General features: G+C 43.3%; 1 protein-coding gene across 1 annotated transcript in view; it reads right to left on the bottom strand.

Moving 5' to 3' along the window:
* The window catches only part of VEGFD (vascular endothelial growth factor D), a 32,174-nt gene that overhangs the window by 10,472 nt on the left and 1,364 nt on the right, over window positions 1-20,338 (bottom strand). Inside the window, exon 2 of the mRNA XM_044911704.1 lies at window positions 1,182-1,392. Coding sequence (XP_044767639.1) covers window positions 1,182-1,392 — 211 coding nt within the window. The remainder of the gene's footprint in view (window positions 1-1,181; window positions 1,393-20,338) is intronic.

Genomic DNA, 20,338 nt, shown 5'->3' with positions numbered 1-20,338 from the left:
CTGTCAAGAAACACAATTCTGTTGGTTGCTTAAGTAACTACGGTAGGATTCAAAGCAAGCAAATTACATGAACGGAAATTTCAGTGGAACTAATCTTTCCTCGAGTGAGGGTTTTCTCATGTGTGAGTGCCCAATACCAATGTTTAAGTAAAATAATGAAATAGGCCAGTTTTATTCGATGGCAGGAGCAATATTCTGGCCGTTCTGGCTAATTTGAGGGAAACAAGAAAAAGAGACAAGCCTCTGGGAATAAAAAGATTACCTACTTTCGCGTAAAACAGTACTTGCTTTTCTCTCATAGTTTATTTTCAAAATTAGATGCTGACACTTTGATACTCAAAGTTGTAGAGCCTTTTCTACAGATGTTTTGGGAAATGATTCAATTTTATGATAAAGACAATTTTAAAGGTTTTCTTTTAGCCTGTCATGCAACTGAAGAGTGTATTATTCAGGTATGGCACAGTACATATAGGACAATGGTTTTCTTATAAAGAACCTCCATACCTTACTAGGGAACAATCATCCCCCTTATTTCAAATTAGGTTATTTCCTGTCTGGAGTTCGGATTCTTTCGTCTAGAGGATTTCCCACCTCCATCACCTAGTAATCTCCATATGCAATATTACAACTCAGCTTCCGACTTCTACTTTTCATTTTTACTACAAAAAAAATCACCGAATTTTGAAGAAATAAAAAAGCCCTGCCTAATCCACTGGTTTTTATTCATGTAGGTATGGCAGTAGAATGCTCCTTGCTGATGAAGACCTAGGTTGTTTTATGTTTTTAAGTAAGCCCAGTGATTTTTTTTTTCTATTAAGAATGGTCTTTCTGGGTTTGTTTTGCACTCACATCTCTGAGTTCAATATATTTCTGAATTCTGAAGTGTTCTTTTGTGTCAGTTTTAGATCTCAAAATCATATTGAATATATTTCTCTATAGAGTAAACACAGGAAACCAGGATTCTTTGCTAACACCAAAGCTATGAAATCAAAGACACCCTTTTCTTCTCCTGCACACGTGCCTACCCTACTGAAACCTTTGGAAGAAACTGGTACATGTATTGGTAGCTGATAAAGAGCAAGAATTGGCTTACACGCATGCGCGCGCATGCACACATCTGCACTTACATGCGCACATGCGCGCGCACACACACACACACACACACACACACACACACCTACCTTTTAGGGTTTCAATGTCATAGAAAGTTGCCGCAAACCTGGTGGCCCGATGGGATGCTGAGCGAGAGTCTGTGCTGGTCACACTTTTGAGCTTCAGTCGGCATCTCCACAGCTTCCAGTCCTCGAAGTGTGTGATTCGCAGCAGTTCCTCTAAACCAGAAGCTGCCCTAATCTGCTGTTCGGACCGTTCTAATGTTGACCGAGATGTCCGCTTTAAAAACAAAAAAACCAAAAACACTGGTTTCAAAGCCAGTTACTGAAGTTTTAGTTTGTCTTGATAACCCTCATTGCTGACACTTAAAGATGTAAATAGAGCTGAAAAGAAAGTAGAGAAATTATTCAAATGTACACCAGTGTCTAGGAAAAATTAATATTTTTGTTTATTAATATTTTGTTTATATTTTGTATTTAATAATATTTTGTTTATTAATATTTATGTCAATCCCCATACATTACATCATTAGTTTTAGATGTAGGGTTCCATGATTCATTGTTTGTGCATAACACCCAGTGCTCCATGCAGAGCGTGCCCTCTTTAATACCCATCACCGGGCTAACCCATCCTCCCACCCCCCTCCCCTCTAGAACCCTCAGTTTGTTTTTCAGAGTCCATCGTCTCTCATGGTTCGTCTACCCCTCCGATTTCCCCTCCTTCATTCTTCCCCTCCTGCTATCTTCTTCTTTTTTTTTTTTCTTAACATATATTGCATTATTTGTTTCAGAGGTACAGATCTGAGATTCAACAGTCTTGTACAATTCACAGCGCTTACCAGAGCACATACCCTCCCCGGTGTCTATCACCCAGTCACCCCATCCCTCCCACCCCACCCCCCACTCCAGCAACCCTCAGTTTGTTTCCTGCGATTAAGAATTCCTCATATCAGTGAGGTCATATGATACATGTCTTTCTCTGTTTGACTTATTTCACTCAGATAATACCCTCCAGTTCCATCCACGTTGTTGCAAATGGCAAGATCTTATTCCTTTTGATAGCTGCATAGGAAAAATACTAGTATTTTTGATTCACATTCTGCTCATTTATGATTGAATCAGAGGAATTATTCCCCTTGGGTTCTCAGGACATTTAAAAACAATATCGTAGTGGGTTGAATGGTGGACTTCAAAATGATATGTCCATGTACTAACCCCCAGGACCTGGGGATGTGATTTTATTTGGGCAAAGGATCTTTGCAGATGTAATAAAGTTAATGATCATGAGATGAGACCACCTTGGATTATCTAGGTGGACCCTAAATACACAGGCAAAATGTCCTTATAAGAGACAGAGAGGGGAAGACATGGGCACAGAGGAAGTGTTGTGAAGATGGAGGCAGAAGTTAAAGGAATGCAGCCAGAAGCCAGAAATGGCCTGGAGCCCCCAGAAGCTGGATGAGGTAAGGAAGGATTCTCTCCAAGAGTCTTTGGAAGGAGCACAGCCCTGCCAACACCTTGATTTCACAATTCTGGATTCCAGAACTCTGAGAGAATACATTTCTATTGTTTTAAGCCACCCACTTTATAGTAATTTGGTACAGGAGCCACAGGAAATTAATACAAATTTCAAAATCATACTATTTTATGACAGGAGCCAATGACAGGGGCGCCTGGGTGGCTCAGTCGTTAAGCGTCTGCCCTCGGCTCAGGTCATGATCCCAGGGTCCTGGGATCGAGGCCCGCATCAGGCTCCCCGCTCAGTGGGGAGCCTGCTTCTCCCTCTCCCACTCCCCCTGCTGGTGTTCCCTGTCTCGCTATCTCTCTCTGTGTCAAATAAATAAATAAAATCTTAAAAAAAAAAAAAAAAAGGAGCCAATGACAATGGCTTTCGTTCCTGTGATCTGAGAAACTGACCCACAAAGTCCTGGGGACCCTGCCTGCAGTCACACAAGAAGGAAGGTTTTGTTTTTTTTTTTTTTTTTTTTTTTTTTTTAAAGATTTTTTTTTTTTCTTTAAGAGAGAGAGAATGAGAGACAGAGAGCATGAGAGGGAGGAGGGTCAGAGGGAGAAGCAGACTCCCTGCCAAGCAGGGAGCCCGATGCGGGACTCGATCCCGGGACTCCAGGATCATGACCTGGGCCGAAGGCAGTCGCTTAACCAACTGAGCCACCCAGGCGCCCAAGAAGGAAGGTTTTAAGACCCTGAGCCTTTTTTGAAAAACTTGTTTACTATTTCAAAGACATCTTTTTTTTTCTGATAAAATACACTTCTAAAGTTTATGTTGAAAATTTGCTTTCCACACAGTTGCACGAACTGTATTGGCTGACAACAATGCATGGATTTTTGAGACTGCCAATACAATATTTTCTTCTTTTTTTAAAATTTTTTTCTTTTTTTTTTTTTTAAGATTTTCTCCATTTATTTGAGAGAGAGCATGCAAGAGTGGGGGGGGGGGGGGGGGGGGGGGCACAGAGAGAGAACCACACTCGCTGCTGAGCAGGGAGCTCGATGCGGGGCCCGATCTCAGGACCCCAGGATCATGACCTGAGCTGAAGGCAGACGCTCAACCTACTGAGCCACCCAAGCGCCCCACCAATACAATATTTTCAGTATGGTGGCTAAATTGTTTAAAATTAGGGGCTTGGTTATATCAACAATGATACATACATACAATGAAATACTACGTGGTCATAAAAACCAGTGATGTAGATGTATACTGGGACAGAATGAATCAAGCTCCTGCCTGGAACGTGCTGGAGAAATGATACAGTGGTCTGTCCCCATTGTTAGGCACCTGGATTTTCTCCTGCCGAGCCTGTGGTTTCTGGATCTTTGTTTTCCTGGGCAGCTGGGATATGCGGGCTGAGGGGACTTTTAGAGCTGGGTGAGGAGGGGACCGAGGGACCAGGGCAGCTGCAGGATGGTACTGAGGAAGGTGGACAGAGAGGTGGAGATCAGCTGCCTGCTGCAGGGGGAGGAACAGCATGGAAAGAGAGGTGAGCAAATGGGGCCTTCAGGAAGCTTTATGTTGAGTGGTGTGATGTACACCCCCTTCCACCGCCCCTGAGAAACTTTAGTTAAAACCTGCATCGTTCATCAGTATTTTAGGAGTAGGATTTCTTGTTTTTAGATACAACGATGGGTACTGAGTGTTGTCCAAAAGTGGGTGCCCAGAGGAGCAAGTGTGGTCCAAGTTTTGTATGATTCAGTTATGATGCCTTTTTAATTTATGTGTGTATGATGTACATGATATATGTATGCATATATAAGCAATTAACCATCATTAATCATATATGTAAAATTATATATACAAAATATCTGGAGGGATGTACATGAAAATATAAACAATCGTTCCTACTCTAGATCAGGGGCTGTCGAACTACAGCCCCCTGGCCTAATTCAGCCTGCCACCTGCCTGTTTCATGAGTAAAGTTTTATCGGCACACACCAAGCACATTCATTTACATATTGTCTGTAATGGCACGGTTGAGAAGTTGTAACAGAGACCTTCACAGCAGTTTGAACCTTGAGGCCATTTCAAATTTCAATTCTCTATCTTTTCAGGCATTATATTTTTCATTATTCCATGTATTACATTGTCTCAATTCTATTTTTGAAATACTTATCAGACATATATTGGAGGCTTTTAATGATCTTACATGTCTCTTAAATGTGCTTTCATATTTATCTGTTTTGTTCTCCCTTCACCTCTCTTCAATGTGTTAAATTAATTGGTTCATCTTCCCAATCACCAATTTTCCAATTGTGTGAGCCTAGAGTTTATTTTGGTAAGTTTTTCATTTCAATCACCACATTTCTTTCTTTTTTTTTTTTTAAGATTTTATTTATTTATTTGACAGAGAGAGAATGAGAGAGAAAGCACATGAGAGGGGGGAGGGTCAGAGGGAGAAGCAGACTCCCCGCCGAGCAGGGAGCCCGATGCGGGACTCGATCCAGGGACTCCAGGATCATGACCTGAGCTGAAGGCAGTCGCTTATCCAACTGAGCCACCCAGGCACCCTCAATCACCGTATTTCTAATTTCAAATATTTCCCCTTCCTTCTCCTTCCTTTTTGTTTCATTTCTGTATGTTTCTCCTAATTTGTCATTTTATCTTATATTATTCCTTTATCACTTTGAGGGTCCCAAATATACTTATTTCTTCAAATTCTATTTTAACTTAATATATATGACTTATATCCTGATGATAAATGTTATTGGCGGTCTCTTAGTAATAATTACCCGTATGTGCTTTGGAATTTTGTTTAGTAGTTTCACCTTCATTGGGGGGTTTGTCTTTCTTTCTCTCTATTCTTTCTTCATTGAGAAGTTCTGTGGTTGCACCCCCTGACTCCCAGGGCCCTGAATCCAGAATCTTGTTGAGTATTTATGACTCGGATCAGCTTAGTTCGAGTCCTGGTTGCCAGGAAGTATCTGCTTCCTCCTTTGCCCCTAGTTAAACAGTGTCAGAGAAGACACGCTCCAGGCAGCAATGAGCGGTAACTCTTCCTTCGGCTTCCAGGGAGCTGAGAGAACGCACTCACAGAGCACACTGCCCACTGAGGTTGAATTCTCGGGGGCCTCCGCCTTCCAGACCCAGTTCTGCGGCTTCAGCTTCATGTTTTTTGAAAGTTTATTTGTATTGAGATATAACGGACATACAACTTGGTATGAGTTTAGGGTGTACAACGTGTTGATCTTTTCAGCTTCTTGGTTTTGGTACCATTCCTGCCAATGTTTGCCATCTGCAGATGTTTACCAGCATTGGATCAATTTTTTTTAAAGACTTTATTTACTTGAGAGAGAGTGACAGAGATAGGAGAGAGAGCATGAACGGGGAGGAGAGGGAGGAGCAGGCTTCCCGCTGAGCAGGGAGCCCGACGTGGGGCTCGATCCCAGGACTCTGGGATCATGACCTGAGCTGAAGGCGGACGTTTAACTGACTGAGCCACCCAGGCGCCCCTTGATCGATTTTCTATTTTACCTATCACAGCTATGGACTATAAAAGATCTCAAAACATGAATTGAGAAGGTCATCTTGCTTGGAAGTTCAGATATGAATGTATGTGTGTTTAATAAAAGCGGGGGAGTCTTGAACATATTTCTAAGCCGAGGGAAAGCGCCACCAGAGAGGAAGACACTGAACACATATGCAGGAGAGAGAAAGCAGAGGGGTTGGTTTGACCTAAGTTCCAGAGATAAATGGATTCATGGATGAGAGGATCACCTTCCAAAATAGGAGCCTCGCAGAGAATGACATGGGTTTGTAGACAGCAAGGACGCTTGTGACCTATGATTTCTCACTTCTCTGTGAAGTTTAAATCAAGGCAATTTTCAGGGAGCGTGGGGAGGAGGAAGCTTGAAGAGCAAAGATAGGGTTTGTGGAACAGGCATCAAGTTTAAGCAGCAGGCCACAGCTTCTTCATCTAGGAGATTTGGGGATGAAACTGCATAATTGCTCATGTCTCAAAGCAACTCGGAAATGCGATGGTTCTCCATTAAAGGCTCACTTGTCTTTTCCTGATTATTAGATGTATACTGGGACAGAATGAATCGAGCTTTTCCTGATTATTCATTGCCTCTTCTGGTTGGACAGTGTTACTTCTTCATATTCAACATCATCTTTGAAATAAAATTTTGTTACAGCGTTGCTTCCACATGAAAATAATGAAACCAATCAAACAGCTTTTTAAATGTTTTAAAAATCATGCTGTAGCGAAAGGATTTTTATTTATTGAGGCAAATTTCATTCAATACCATCCATAAATATAGAGTGATGTATGTATCCATAGTTCTGACAGGCTTTAATTCAATCTCAGGAATGTTTTTAAAATATCCAACTGAGAGCTCGGGAGGAAAATATCAAATCTCTGGATTGCATGAAAGGCACCAAACGGCTCATATGATTTGCTCATCATAAAAAAACGCAGTGTTTACTCAAATACTCAGAGTTATCTAAGCATGCGTTAAGCCTCATAATTTAAAATCTAGTTTGAAATAGCTGAGAAATTGCAGACGGTCATTTCACTATTACAAGTGGGAGTACTAACCACTCAACATCAGCTGAAATCTGACAACTAATTCATCGGGGGATACGTCTACAAAGGGTCAAGAAAGGCTGTTGGTCTCCAATAGACTTTCCGCACTGGTTGATTTTTGTATAATTAACTTGATGTTATCTGCTTGGGAAGACAAAAATTAAACTCGCCAAGCGTAAAATAGAGTCCCGAATCTATATTTAAACCACTGATTTCAACGGTTTTAACTACCAAACATTTGCCAAATAAGTTGCTCATAATTTCTTCCTCTTTTCTAGTGGAAGTCCTAGTCAAAACTAAAGTAATTAGAAAGCACTCAGCAAGAGGAAGGAAGGGAAGCAGGCTTACCCGGTCTCTGTTTTTGTCTTTTAATTCATGTGTGCGATAATTAATCCGATACTGTTAGCAATTTCACTCCTAAGTAACAAATCATTCTCTGATGTCCTGGCTACCACAGCCAGTTTCTAAAACATGAGGCTTAAAGTCTTTGTACAAGATTGTCTCCTTATTTAAATGTATACTGTTCTCTGCAGTGTAAGACGAAGAGTAGCCATTTCTCCTTTTGTTAATTGCTAAGTTCCCGGGGCACTCGCCCCCGGAAGAAGCAGGAGCAGCTCCCCAGCTCAGGCTTAGTCGGCAATCTGGGCCAAGTCTGACTAAAATGGCAGGCAAGATGCTTGGAAAGGTATGGTGGCTGGGTTTGTAGGAGGGGTTTGGAAGTGTCCGTGTTGTGGGGAAACCAAAGGCCTCCTGTACGCCTGATAATTTGAATTCTAAATTTCCATCCCCCCTCCTCCTCAAAAATATCTAGTCAAGTAACACATTCAAAGAGCAAACAGAGCCATGATTTGGGGATATCAAGAAGCCACACTGAAAAGAACAGTGGGAGGGTCACTTTGGTTGGGAACGGAGCAAGCTGAAGAGCGGGAGGACGGGCAAATAAGATTAGGGAGAGGTTGGCGCAAAGAGGTACCACTTCACATCCACTAGGATGGCTAGAGTCAAAAAGACTAGCAGTTAGTTACACCAAGTGCTGTTGGGGATGTGGGGCAATGGGAACCCTCTTACGTTGCTGATGGGATTGCAAAATGGTGCTGCCACTTTGGAAAAGAGTTCAGCAGTTCTTTAAAAAGTTAAACATAAATTTACCACACAACCAACCCATTCCACTCCTAGGTATTCCACCAGGAGACAGAAAATAGATTATTGGCCACCCGAGGCTGGGAGTGGGAATGAGGGTTAATTATAAAAGGGCACAAGGGATCTTACATAGATGATGGCTGCACAACTCAGTAAGTTTCCTAAAAATCATCGATTTACTTAAAACAGGTGAATGCGTAAGTTTTAGGGTATGTAGATTGTCTATCACCATAACTGTCTCAAACCAAAAGAGGAAGGGTTGGAAGCTTAAAGGCCAGGCTACTTGTACCAATTCAGGAGGCAATGGAAAACACTGGAGAGCTGAATATTACTGGACATCCATTTCATTGGTTTGCTCTTTTGTTCATTTCTTCTTGCTCTGGCCTTGGTCCACGCTGTTCCCTCTGCTTGGGAGTGCCCTCCACTCTCTGTCCAGGTAAGCCTTTCTTAGCCAGGTGTTACCTTCTTAGGGAAACCTCCCCCACAACCCCCTCCCACCTGGGTCTGGTCCCTAGGTCACATGGACTCACAGCACCCCATTTTTCTCCTTCCCAGCGCTTATCACCACTGACACTGATGAATTATTTGTGTCATTACTTGCTTAGTGTTTGTCTGCCCCACTGGGTTGTAAGGGCTACTGAAGCAGAAATGAGATGTCTGAGCTAAATAAAGATTTATTAAATATATGAAAAAAATGGATTCATCAAATGCTAGAGAAAATCTAACCCTGAGATTATTCATTTGTTCAAACTACGTCACTTATCTTTCAAGTATCTTCCTCCAGGTGTCCTCTTTCCAAGTCCAAATCCAATGCCGCTTCCTCCATCAAGCTTTATATGATGTCCCTAACTTAGACTCTATGATTTATGAACACGTTGCATTTCCTCACTAGACTGTGATCTCCTTGAAAGTAGAATACATGTCTGCTTCGTCCTTTTTACACGATAAGCACTTAGTACATATGTGAGGAAGAAACTGATGAGTAATAAATACATACATGCATTTGACAAAGAGCAATCAGACCCAGGTTTGTGTGGTCTGTTTAATGTTTTGTATAGAGTAGTGCTTCTCAAAGTTTAATGTGCATACAAATCACCTGGTCATCTTGTTAGAATGCGGATCCTGATGCAGGAGGTTTGGGGCGAGACCTAGGATGCTGCATTTCTTTTTTTTATATATATATTTTATTTATTTATTTGACAGAGAGAGAGAGATCACAAGCAGGGGGAGAGGCAGAGGGAGAGGGAGAAGCGGGCTCCCAGCTGAACATGGAGCCCGATGCGGGGCTCGATCCCGAGCCGAAGGCAGACGCTCAACTGACTGAGCCACCCAGGTGCCCCATGATGCTGCATTTCTAACAAGCTCCCGGGTGATGGTGGTCCTGCTGTTTGGCTGAACATACTTGGAGAAGTAAGGGTTTGTAGCAGCGGTTCTCAATCTTGGCTTCGCGTTGAACCTACCGGGGAAGAAGCTTCAAAGAAATACTGATGCTTTGGGATCCCATCCTCAGAGGTTCATATTTTATGGGTCTGGGCTGCAGCTTTGTCATCAGGATTTTTTTTTCTTTTTTAAACTTTCCGAGTGTTTGCTAGTCTTCGGGGAAGATGGGCGGGAGATATATAGAAATTCTCCATACTACCTTTGAAACTTTTTTGTAAATCTAAGACTACTTCAAAATAAAAAGTTTATTTTTAAAAATCTTCCCAAGTGATTTGGGGCATCTGGGTGGCTCAGTCAGATAAGCGGCCGACTCTTGATTTCAGCTCAGGTCATGACCTCAGGGTTATGAGATCAAGCCCCAGGATGGGCTCCACACTCAGCAGGGAGTGTGCTTCTCTCCCCTCCCCCCTGCCCCCCTCGTGCTCTCTCTCTCTCCCTCTCTCAAATAAATCTTAAAAAAAAAAAAATCTTACCAAGTGATTTTAATGAGAACCACTCATTTGGGGGATGGTGCATGCTGGTGAAAGTCCAAAGACCTTGGTTAGTCCATTCAGTAGGGAATAAATGGTAGACGCATGCTGAGAAATAATCTTATTCTTTAAACCCTTTTGGGTTACACCTTGGATTCAAAATATTTGTGTAAGTATCTTGCTTTACTGGATTTCCAAAGCCTGTCTTAACTCAAGTCAGCTGATTGATTGATGGTGGACCAGCTCCCAACCTGTATGCCTTTTTCAAGATTGAAGACCAACAATAACGTTTTCCACGCCAAAGAGCATGAGGAGGTCAGCTGCCTTTCTTGAGACCAGGCTAAATGACAATAAATCGCTTCTCAAATTTCCAAGGACTCAAAACAACCCATTTCTCAAAACAGAAATAAAAATAATAGGCAGTGCTTTGACCTACTGGAATTCAACAGGGAAGTGTAAATTAGAGTCCTTTCACAAGGCAGTCCATAAAGTATTTGAAAGAAAACATAAATGAGGAGTATAAACATGGATGCCTAGGCGGCAGGAACAGGGCTTGGAGTACATGGCAGGGCTCGGATCCCGGCTCCGAGCTCTCAGACTTTTGGCAAGCAATTTCGGAGTGGGGTTGCTGACTACTTTCTTCAAAGCGCCAGGAAAAGCTTTTCTTGGGCCATCCAGTCCCATGCTATTAGGAATCCTCCTGTCCTAGATAAGGAAGACCAATTTTGCAAAATTCCTCCCTGGACCTTTTGAGAATGCGGAGTCTAAGCCTGGGATTCCAAGCCTCTTAAAAACTTAAAAAAAGGGGCGCCTGGGTGGCTCAAGTCGGTTAAGCAGCTGCCTTTGGCTCAAGTCATGATCCCAGGGTCCTGGGATCGAGCCCCGCATCGGGCTCCCTGCTCGGTGGGGAGCCTGCTTCTCCCTCTCCCTCTGTCTGCCTCTCTGCCTACTTGTGCTCTCTCTCTCTGTTAAATAAATAAAAATCTTAAAAAAAAAAAAAAACTTAAAAAAAATGTTATTTTGTCAACCATATTGGCAATATCTTCAGGAAGTTCGGTAATAAGGAGGTGGAGTGAACAGAATTTATATATCGGGGAAAATCCAGAAGCTTCTGGGTGAGCTATGGAGGGAACACATTTCACAAGACTCTCTCTAGATTTGCTCAGGGATTTACAAGTGTTGCCTGGGGACACAGTTCTATTACTTGCCCCTGGAGGTCGGGGGCATTGAAACAGTCAGCAATTTCCCTTTGCAGTGGGTTTGGGAGATGGATCAGGTTGCAACACAAATAATTCTGCGTTCCCTCCTCTCTTTAGTAACTTCTATTTTGCGGCAAGAGCATTTGGCATTTCAATTCCATTTCAATTCCAACAAAACGTTTAAAGCTTAGCCAAAACCACTGAATTCTTCCTGGTTTGGGGTCCAGGTGGCACAGTCATGCTCCCAGCTGTCTTCCACGAAGACTGTTCCCCCTGCCCCTCGAATCCCTGGGCCATGTTACTCTGCTGAGTCCAAATGAAGTTTTCTGCCTTTGCCTCCCGTAGCTCCCAAGTAAAAATAACATTCCCTGAAAGGAAGCTTTGCCTGATATCCATAAACCACAGCTAACGAGAGGGGAACACATGGATTTGAGTTGTTCACGACTGGTTTTTAATGGAACAGCACCCTGGAAAACATGTTGGCAATTTCTGACAAAGTTCAGCAGACACTCACCATATGACCCAGCAGTCACATTCCTGGGAATTTACCCTTGATAAAGGAGGACTTATGTTCACCCCAAACCCTTTACACTAATGTTTACAATAGCTTTCTTCATAATCGTCCCCAAACTGGAAACAACCCGTATGTCATTCAGTGGGTGAGTGGTTAAGCAAACTGCTCCATCCATCCTGTGAAATGCCACTCAACAAGAAAACCGAACGATCCAGTGCGTGCAGCAACTCGGATGGGTCCGCGGGGCATCAGCAGTGGAAGAAGCCAATCTCAAGAGGTTACCTACTGTGTGACTCCATTTATGACATTCTCAAAAAACCCAAATGATAGAGCTGGAGGACAGATCAGAGGCTGCCAGAGCTTGGTGGAAAGGAGAGCATAAATGAATGTTTCCCTATCTTGATTACGGCACTGGTTACACAAATCTCTATGGTGTGTGAAAATTCATGGAACTGCCCGCCAAAAGGGAAAAAAAAACATTAATGACTTTAAAACATAAAGTAAGCAGGCTTTGAATCAAGGCACTGCTCCTTTTTAGCTATGTGATTGAGGGTCAATTATTCAGCTTCCTTAAGGCTTGGTTTCCTTTCCTCATTTTATGGCTGGTGATGCTCCCAGTGCCCACCTCGGCGAGCTGATGGGGAGATTACATGAGGTCCCATGGGGGAAAGGGGCAGGCATAGAGTAGGTGTCTAGCAAAGTTAATGCCCTTTCTTTCTTTCCTTTCTTGGGAGTTGGGGGGGGACTGGTCCTGTGCTGCAGTTCAGAGGTCTGTGTCTTCTGGCCCCTCGTCTCCCTCAGTAACCAGAGGTGAGTCTGACAAGAGCAAGATGGTGCAACCTCAATCACAGTAAATAAAAATTGAAAAGAGAAAAACTTTTCCAGGGTAAAGCAAGGACAAGCTTTTTCGTCTTCTTTTTAAACATTTCTTGGAAGTGTTTTCAGATGAAAGGCCAACTTCAAAGTAATCTGCTCAGGCTTTACCTATATCTTTATAGATGGGTGAAGAAACAAACAACCCACTTCTTAAACCTTTGTCTTCTGTTATTGGGGTCTGGCCTTACCTAGAGATAGATGGTACCTAATGGAACGGGGTGCACCAACTGAGGGCAGGGAGGAGAATACAGGCTTGCTAGTAATTACTGCTGGAGTTGCTCAGAGGGAGCCGAGGGCCTGGGTCCTGCTTCTCTGAAATCCAGGAACCTGGCCATCTGGGGGCCTCCTGCTCTCGGTGGCTCTTTGACTTATGTAGTTCTGTATTGAAATGTATATACATGAGAAACCTAGGGTGTTTAATTAAACTTGACTAAGGAAAGGAATCGCAAACACAGGGAAATTGTGTGTGTGTTTGCATGTACTCACAAGCACGCACACGCGTGCATGTATTTCTGTGTGTGTGCATAGGTGTCTGGGTATTTTAGGGGGATACTGGAGGACTAAGATGCCTGGGACCTCCACATCGTCCAGTTTGATGAATCCTGTGGGTGGTTTTCTCCCCCGCCAAGTGGGGAGATTTGGGGAGATGTCTATGCCCCCCTTTACATTTTTTTTAAGTCTAAATATTAAAAAAATATTTTTATTAAATTCAATTTAGTTAACATCCCCCTTTACATATTTTATTTTTATTTTTAAGTAGGCTCCACGCCCAGCATGGAGCCCAATGTGGGGCTTGAACTCATGACCCTGAGATCAAGACCTAAGCTGAGATCAAGAGTTGGACACTTAACCGACGGAGCCACCCAGGCACCACCCCCTTTACATGTTTTAAATCCAGGCTCTACTCAAATGCCTCTGCTCCCATCTGATGTATCTGTGCTTAGGAAATGTAGGGTAGATGAATGTGGGATGGACTTGAGTGGCAAGACTCAAAAGGGTGCTCTGAATAACCCCAAGAGTATGTATTCCTGAGGTCTGTTACAGTTTCTTTATCACTGATCTCAAAGATCAAGGGCCCAATGTGTAAGGAAACAACTCAAAGCCTTCATGGTAATTAGGTTATTGTTAAAAACAACTTCACAGCTGCGCCCCAAAAGGGAGAAGTATTTAAGCCCTATTGATGTTGGGCCATGTGACTTGCTTTGACCAGTGGGACATTACAAGATATGACATAGAGTACTGAAATGTACTCACGAGTGTACACTTCTATATTTCTGCCATCACAAGTACCTGCCCCTGCTAGCCCACTGATCCAAGGAGGATGAGAGACACGTGGGGCAGACCCACACTCAACCGATGGCTTGAGCCTTGATCCTGACTCCCAGCTGACCCAGAGCAACACAAGTGAGAATAGATTTTTGAAGCCACTGAAGTTTGGACTGGTTTGTTACACAGCGTTATTGTGGCACAGTTAACTGCTACAGCCCTATTTCAGCCTAAGTGTACCACAATCTGTTGGATGGGCAGAGAATCTTTACGTAAAACTTCATGTCTTTTTGGCAAGGCACCCCACTATACTGCTGGCAGTCAGCCCAGTGTGTCCCACTTTTCCCTTCTTCTAAAGACGCAATGGTCTCACATCAACATCCAGGGCTCTCCTTCTCTTCCTTGCCAATATTCTCTGCACCATTGAAGATGTCCAATGATCCCCAGTCTTGCTGTGAGGGTGTAGTTATGAACCAAGCACACCACTGCAAAGTCTGCATTTACTTCTTCATCCCACTCTTCTTTTTGAGGAATCTTTTTAAGATTTTATTTATTTGAGAGAGAGAATGAGAGACAGAGAGCATGAGAAGGGGGAGGGTCAGAGGGAGAAGCAGACTCCCCACTGAGCAGGGAGCCTGATGTGGGACTCGATCCCAGGACTCCAGGATCATGACCTGAGCTGAAGGCAGTCGCCTAACCAACTGAGCCATCCAGGCACCCCTTTTTGAGGAATCTTAACTTAGGATGAATTCAGGGCATTCACCCAGTCAAAATTACACCCTTCCTAACTCTCTGCAGAATGGAACCGTAAGCAGCAACAAAATATCCCGCAAATGTCATTCTCTCTCTCCAGAAACAATTTTAGCCAAACCTAGATTTCAGAAAAGCAACACTTTTCTCAAACATGTGAGTGTTATAATTATTTAGGTAACAATGAACAACAACCAAAAAAAGACTCCTAAAAATTTACATTATTACCTAAAGCTCCAGGCCTTAAAATTATCCTTCCCACAGGCCAAACTGAACTCCTCGGTTGTTGGTAAGACATGAAAATAACTAAGACATCTTTATTTCATAAAAATATCATTTCCACTCATGTGCCTGGCACATCATAGACATTCCACAAATACTTACTGAACTGAATGTACAGCTGTTCTTTTTCCAGGGAAAAGGAGCCTACTCTTGAACAGGAGAAATAAACTTAAGTGTCTTCCTTCAGCGACTCTACCCCAGTATCCAACCATGGTTGTTTCCCATCTCAAAGACATGTTCAAAAATATTTAGAAGCAATCAGAGTTGTGTTAGTCATTAATACCATTCACCAAATATTTCCAGCTTTCTATCTTCTGAGTACATGGAAGGACTGCACTTTCTGGCCCCTTGTGGTTCGATGGAGCAATGGGTCAAGGGGCTGTGACCAGAAGTGACATGTGTCACTTCCGGGCCAGAACATTTAATTGCCAAGGCAAGACTCTCCGGTGCTCTCCTGCCCTCTGTCACAGTGATTAATGACATTCAAGATGTAGAGGCTCAGCCAGTTTCATCCTGAACTAATCAGGATGGTCCTTTGGTATGAGCAATAAATAAACCTGTTTCTGAGTTGCCACGATCTGGGGGGTGCTTATCGTTGCAGCAAATCCTGGCCTATGCTGACTGATAAAGTATCCAACCAGAGTACTTTGCCATAATCTACCACATCCCCACAAATCACCAATCACCAGATGAAAACATGGACAGCACTTCTCAGGGATCTCCAAGGTGAAGGAAATCATCCAGATGTCCGTGTTTTATCCAGAGCTGCCGTGTGGCCCAATGCTGTTCTGCCTGTCTCTCTTTCTGTGACCACTAGGCTAGAATATGGGCAAAGGGGACTTCCTTCTGTAACTGGCTCCTAGCAGTGAACACCTTACGGGAGGGCTTGTGGCTAAAAGGACACTGCAGGGTTCTTTGATAACGCCATGTGAACCCTCTCTAATCCCCAGAGGCAAACCGCACAGGGTGAATCTACTGCCTTATCAAAAATGCTTCCAAATGTAAACAACTGAAATCAGACAAGCCATGGTGAGAGTAGATGTTGGAGATTATTTAATGCAGCAGTTTATAAGCTGGGTATCTCAAAATCCCAGAGGCCTTGTCCATCAGTCAGTCCACACACACTTCTTTTAGTATCTACTCTCTCACGGGCTTTGTAGTAGGTGACTGAGATGCCGAAGCATGTAATGCAGAGTTCCCATGCTCAGGGCACCCTGCAGGTGGTAATAAGGACACGCCGCAGGTGCACTGGACTGGCTGCCGTTGGGGCAGAGGGACTCCGGCTAGGGCCGGAGCAGGGGTGCATGCCCAACGCCAAGGAGCATAAGCAACTTCTGAAGGAACTCTGGCTGGGGCCGGAGCAGGGGTGCATGCCCGACGCCAAGGAGCATAAGCACCTTCTTAAAACGAAGGAGGAGAGAAAAAAAAAAGAGACAAGTTCCTGTTCTTAAAAAGCTTTCCTTCTAGTGGAGGATGACAAAGCACTAAACTTATACCAAATTAAAAATTTCAAGTACCGATACATACAATGCAGAAGATAAAATCATGTAATGATATAGATCAGGGTTGGCAAACTATGATCCGCGGGCCCAATCCAGCCTACAGCCGATTTTACTATGGCCCATGAGCTAAGAATGATTTTTTTGTAATTTTAAGTGGTTGAAACAAATGAAGAGAAGATGAGGATTATTTCACAACGCATGAAAATGATACGCAATTCAAATTTCCAGTCGTTCACACTGTCCAGTCGTGTCCATAAAGTTTTATTGGAACACAGCCACACCCTATATGATCCGCCCTGGCTACTTTGCCAACCTCAACAACTGTGGCTCTGGCGCCCCCTCCCTCCCTATTCCAGCTTCACTGGCCCCCTGGCTACAACCCAAACCCCCAAGCCACCTCCCTGCCCTCCCCACGGCCAGTGCACAATGGTTGCCGCGGCCCCCCTCACTTCCTTCAGGGCTCTGCACAAGTGAAATCAAATCCGAGAAGTTTCCCCCACCCATCACTCTGTGTCTCCCCCTCCTGCCTGATTTTCTCCATGGCACGACCCCTGACAGGTTATAGATTTGCTACTGCCTGCCTCTCCCCGCCATTGGGATGGAAGTTCCAGGAGAGTCGAAGCACCGTCCTCTTTCCTGTTGCATTTCCAGCACGGACGCCAGTGCCCAGACATCGTAGGCACTCAACAACTGAGTGAATGAACTGTCGAACACAGTTAAGTTCTAACGCGAGGCAAGGGAGATCTTTTACCAACTGGGACCTTATGATCGGTCAAATCTTTCACGATGCAGGGAGGCCGCAGTGTGTCTTTGCTTTATAATGTCCTAGTATCTTGCTAGAGATTATAAGAATTTGTGCCAAGAGAGAAAAAACTGGACTTTGCATGGAAGCCACCTAAGAAGAAAGGTCTCCTTGCCTCTCATCTCAGTGACATTCCCAATTATGTATAGTTCCCCACCCTCTCTGCTAATCTCGAGTGGTAGGAAAGAGTTAAGTTTAGAAATGTGCTCAGAAACAAGGTTACTGTCATGTGTGTCCTTATTTCTCTAGGACCTCCAGCCAATTGTGGTAGTGATAAATGTACCCAGGAGTTCCAGATCTTACATCAGGCTCTACATGGAAGGGTTCATGTGTCCAAACACTATATTTTCATCCCATAAACTACGTTTTATAAGCTGCTCCCAAAAGGGGTTCCATAATGGAACTCGTTCAACATTTAGCATTACTGGTATTTTTTTCCTAGTGCTCGTAGGGGCCTACAATAAAGGTTTATCCACAAGTCTAAATCAGGATTTTTAAATTAAAAAATAAGTCATACAAGGAAGATGTAAGATACGGTGGGTTCTATTGTATCCTGAATACCAATAACATGCTATGGTGATATAAAAGCTTCAACCACCAGTTAAAAGTGACTGACTAGGATAGAACAGATCTGTGTATAGAAGCATGTAATTCATCACAGTTAGCTACAGGCTCATAAATGAAGAAGTTAATAGAAAACATTTCAAATGTCTTTTGTGCCAAGGACTGTGCCTGATCGAAAAGTGAACAAGAACTCATTGGGCCATGTGACCAGCAACAGAGTCAATGGACTTCCCCGGTGAATGACTTAGGAAGCGAAAAGAGGGAGGGGAAAAGAGGGTCTGCTTCCTGGAGTGAAATAAGCAAGGTGCCCTCAGTTCCTGTTATTCAATTCACTCTAGAGTCGATTTCAGGAGAAGGCACGTGACACCAAGCCTATGAAGTCCTGTCGGCCATGGGACTTCTCATGAAAGTTCAGACGTTCCAGTGGGTCTTGGTATCACATACAGTTTGAATGGCTCCAACACCCACCAACATTCATCCACCAGTGAAGAAAGAGGGGGCTAGGAGGTAGTGTGGAGGAGAAGGAAACCAATTTTGCCAGAAAAGAGTGGGGGAAGCCTACCATAACCTGCAGTTATTCCTTCATCACTCTAGTGGTATGTTTGCATCAGTGACTTTGAAAAGATTTATGGAGGCTGGCTTCATAGGAGTGCTCAAGGAGATGCCAGGATTCCCGATGACAAGAACCGCTTATCAAATAAACCAGAAATAGTGCTGGCCAGACAGTCAGTGTGAACGACTGGACAGTGAAATTATAGGTAATTACGACCGAATGCCCAGAATGTGAACACTGTGGTACTCAGGGTGTCACATACAGATGTGAGTCTATGTAAAGCTTCCTAGAGTTGGGCAGTGCACATCCTGTGCAACTATATAGGACTACCCCAACTGTAGAAAAAAATCTGGAGAAAACAGACACCAATAAATCCCACATCTAGATGGTTAATCTGATTATATCAGTGAGCCAAGATCAGGCACTGGGTTAACCCTGTTTCTAGAAGAAAATGTGTTCTGCTTAGATTGAGAAACTTAGCAGCTAAACAGTATATACAGATTTGCGTTGAGATTTTCAAACAGAATTATCTCAGTTCACAAAGTCCATGCACTGCTGACCCCAAACAGCTCTCCTAAATACAAGTAGCAAGACTAATGAAATTAGGATGCCTCACACTCCAGTGGCATTAAGTGCAATCGTCTGGGGTATCAGTAGCTGGATGCATGGCTGTTGCAGGAAAAATATTCACAGACTCGTATAATTAGGGTAGAGGCAATGCTAGTCTAACCTGAAGACAAGGACAATGTTCAAGGACAGAAAGTGAGGACTGTAAGGGAAGGGCAACCTAGGGAACAGAATTGGCATTGCCATCCATTTAGGAACAGAGGGGGCTAGAAGACAGGAGGGTGGAGAGAAGAACACGTTCATGGACCTACTACTAAGGAAGAACTTGAAAATGTCTAATAATAAATGGAACATTTTTATCTCCCAGAGTAAAAAAATAAATTCATATCCCAGTGTTTATTACCATCTCGAATACACTTCCATACTAAATTTTCATTTAAACAAGAACATTAAGAAGCATATTTCTTCTTAGATTTTCTCTTAAGAAAAAGGGGCTAAAGGAAAAGTCCAATAACCAATATGGTGCAGCTCCTTATCCCTCACACTACCCAGTCACATCTATGCCAAAACTTCTGCTTACTCCAGGCACCCCCGCCCTTCACATCGGAAACATTTAATTTAGCTAGGGGTTGGGTAGACAGAAGCGCAATATATGGAGCTTCATTTTTTTCTTTTAAGATTTTTTTATTTATTTATTTGACAGAGAGAGACATAGCGAGAGCAGGAACACAAGCAGGGGGAGTGGGAGAGGGAGAAGCAGGCTTCCCGCAGAGCAGGGAGCCCGATGTGGGACTCAATCCCAGGACCCTGGGATCATGACCTGAGCCGAAGGCAGACGCTTAATGACTGAGCCACCCAGGCACCCTGGAGCTTCATTTTTTAAAGGAAACTCAGACATATACGAAAAAATCGCTAATAGTATATTACTAAGCATATAATGCTGCATCTTCCATGTGTAAGGACATGTCTTCTGTCACATGCAAATTCAAACTCTTTCTTCCACCGCCCCACGAAATAAGTTCATGTGTGATCAGTACATCTGAAACACTTAAAACCTCACCATGCCTAGGACACCTAAAGAATTCTTGGTGTCTGAGCTCTTTAAAAGAGCGGAAGAACCTCAAGCATATTACTTCTTTCCAACAATTCAAAATCTCCTCTTGTGCTGTCCAATGCAGTAACGTTCAAAGTCAAATGGAAACATTTTTTTAAATCCATGTGTAACACTGGAGAGGAAAAAAGAAAAAAAAGCTTCCATGA

This window comes from Neomonachus schauinslandi, chromosome X (assembly GCF_002201575.2).
Source record: "Neomonachus schauinslandi chromosome X, ASM220157v2, whole genome shotgun sequence".
In the NCBI taxonomy this organism is placed as follows: Eukaryota; Metazoa; Chordata; class Mammalia; order Carnivora; family Phocidae; genus Neomonachus; species Neomonachus schauinslandi.
Note: the sequence above shows the minus strand (reverse complement) of the source record. Positions and strands in the feature narration are given on the sequence as shown.